At 42.4% G+C, this 762-nt stretch overlaps 1 protein-coding gene across 1 annotated transcript in view; it reads left to right on the top strand.

Annotated features, from left to right (window-relative positions):
• LOC106875764 (DNA primase large subunit) overlaps positions 1-762 on the top strand; it is a 12,678-nt gene that overhangs the window by 4,274 nt on the left and 7,642 nt on the right. Inside the window, exon 5 of the mRNA XM_014924023.2 lies at positions 180-398. Within this exon, the coding sequence (XP_014779509.1) occupies positions 180-398 (219 nt within the window). The remainder of the gene's footprint in view (positions 1-179; positions 399-762) is intronic.

Here is a 762-nt window from a genome sequence, read left to right as displayed (position 1 = left end):
GTGTGCTTGTTTGATGTGTGTGTGTGTGTGTGTGTGTGTGTGTGTGTGTGTGCTTGTCTGCACGAGTGGTGCTTCATCAGAAAGAATTATCATTTATAGTTTTAATTACCCCTCCCCTCCAAAAAACCCCTGAAACCATTTCCTTCATTTTTTCCTAATTTTTCTCTACTTTTCTTCAGATTTCTGAACAGGAGAAAGACCAGTTGATGCCGAAGCTAATAAAATGTGGTCGTGGCACTGTCAGCTCTGACTATTATAAAGTCTGCTTCACAGATGTTCTTGACTTGGTCAGATCACGAAAAGTCTACTTGCAAAGAGGTTATGCTTATGTCCAGTTTAATGACCTCATCTCACTAATTAGTAATCACTTCAGGGAACAACTCTCAAAAGGTTTAGCTGTAAGTTTATTAATTTTTTTGATATTCTTTTCTTTTCTCTCTTTTACTTGTTTCAGTCATTTGACTGTGGCCATGCTAGAGCACCGCCTTCAGTCGAGCAAATCGACCCTGGGACTTATTCTTTGTAAGCCTAGTACTTATTCTATCGGTCTCTTTTGCCGAACTGCCAAGTGACAAGGACATAAACACACTAGCATCAGTTGTCAAGCAATGCTTGGGGGACGCACACACACACACACACACACCCATATATACGATGGGCTTCTTTCAGTTTCCGTCTACCAAATCCACTCACAAGGCTTTGGTCGGCCTGAGGCTAGAGTAGAAGGCACTTGCCCAAGATGCCACGCAGTGGGACTGAACC

Source organism: Octopus bimaculoides, chromosome 8 (genome assembly GCF_001194135.2).
Source record: "Octopus bimaculoides isolate UCB-OBI-ISO-001 chromosome 8, ASM119413v2, whole genome shotgun sequence".
NCBI lineage: Eukaryota > Metazoa > Mollusca > Cephalopoda > Octopoda > Octopodidae > Octopus > Octopus bimaculoides.
The sequence above is the reverse complement of the archived record's forward strand: the minus strand, read 5'-3'. Positions and strand labels throughout refer to the sequence as shown.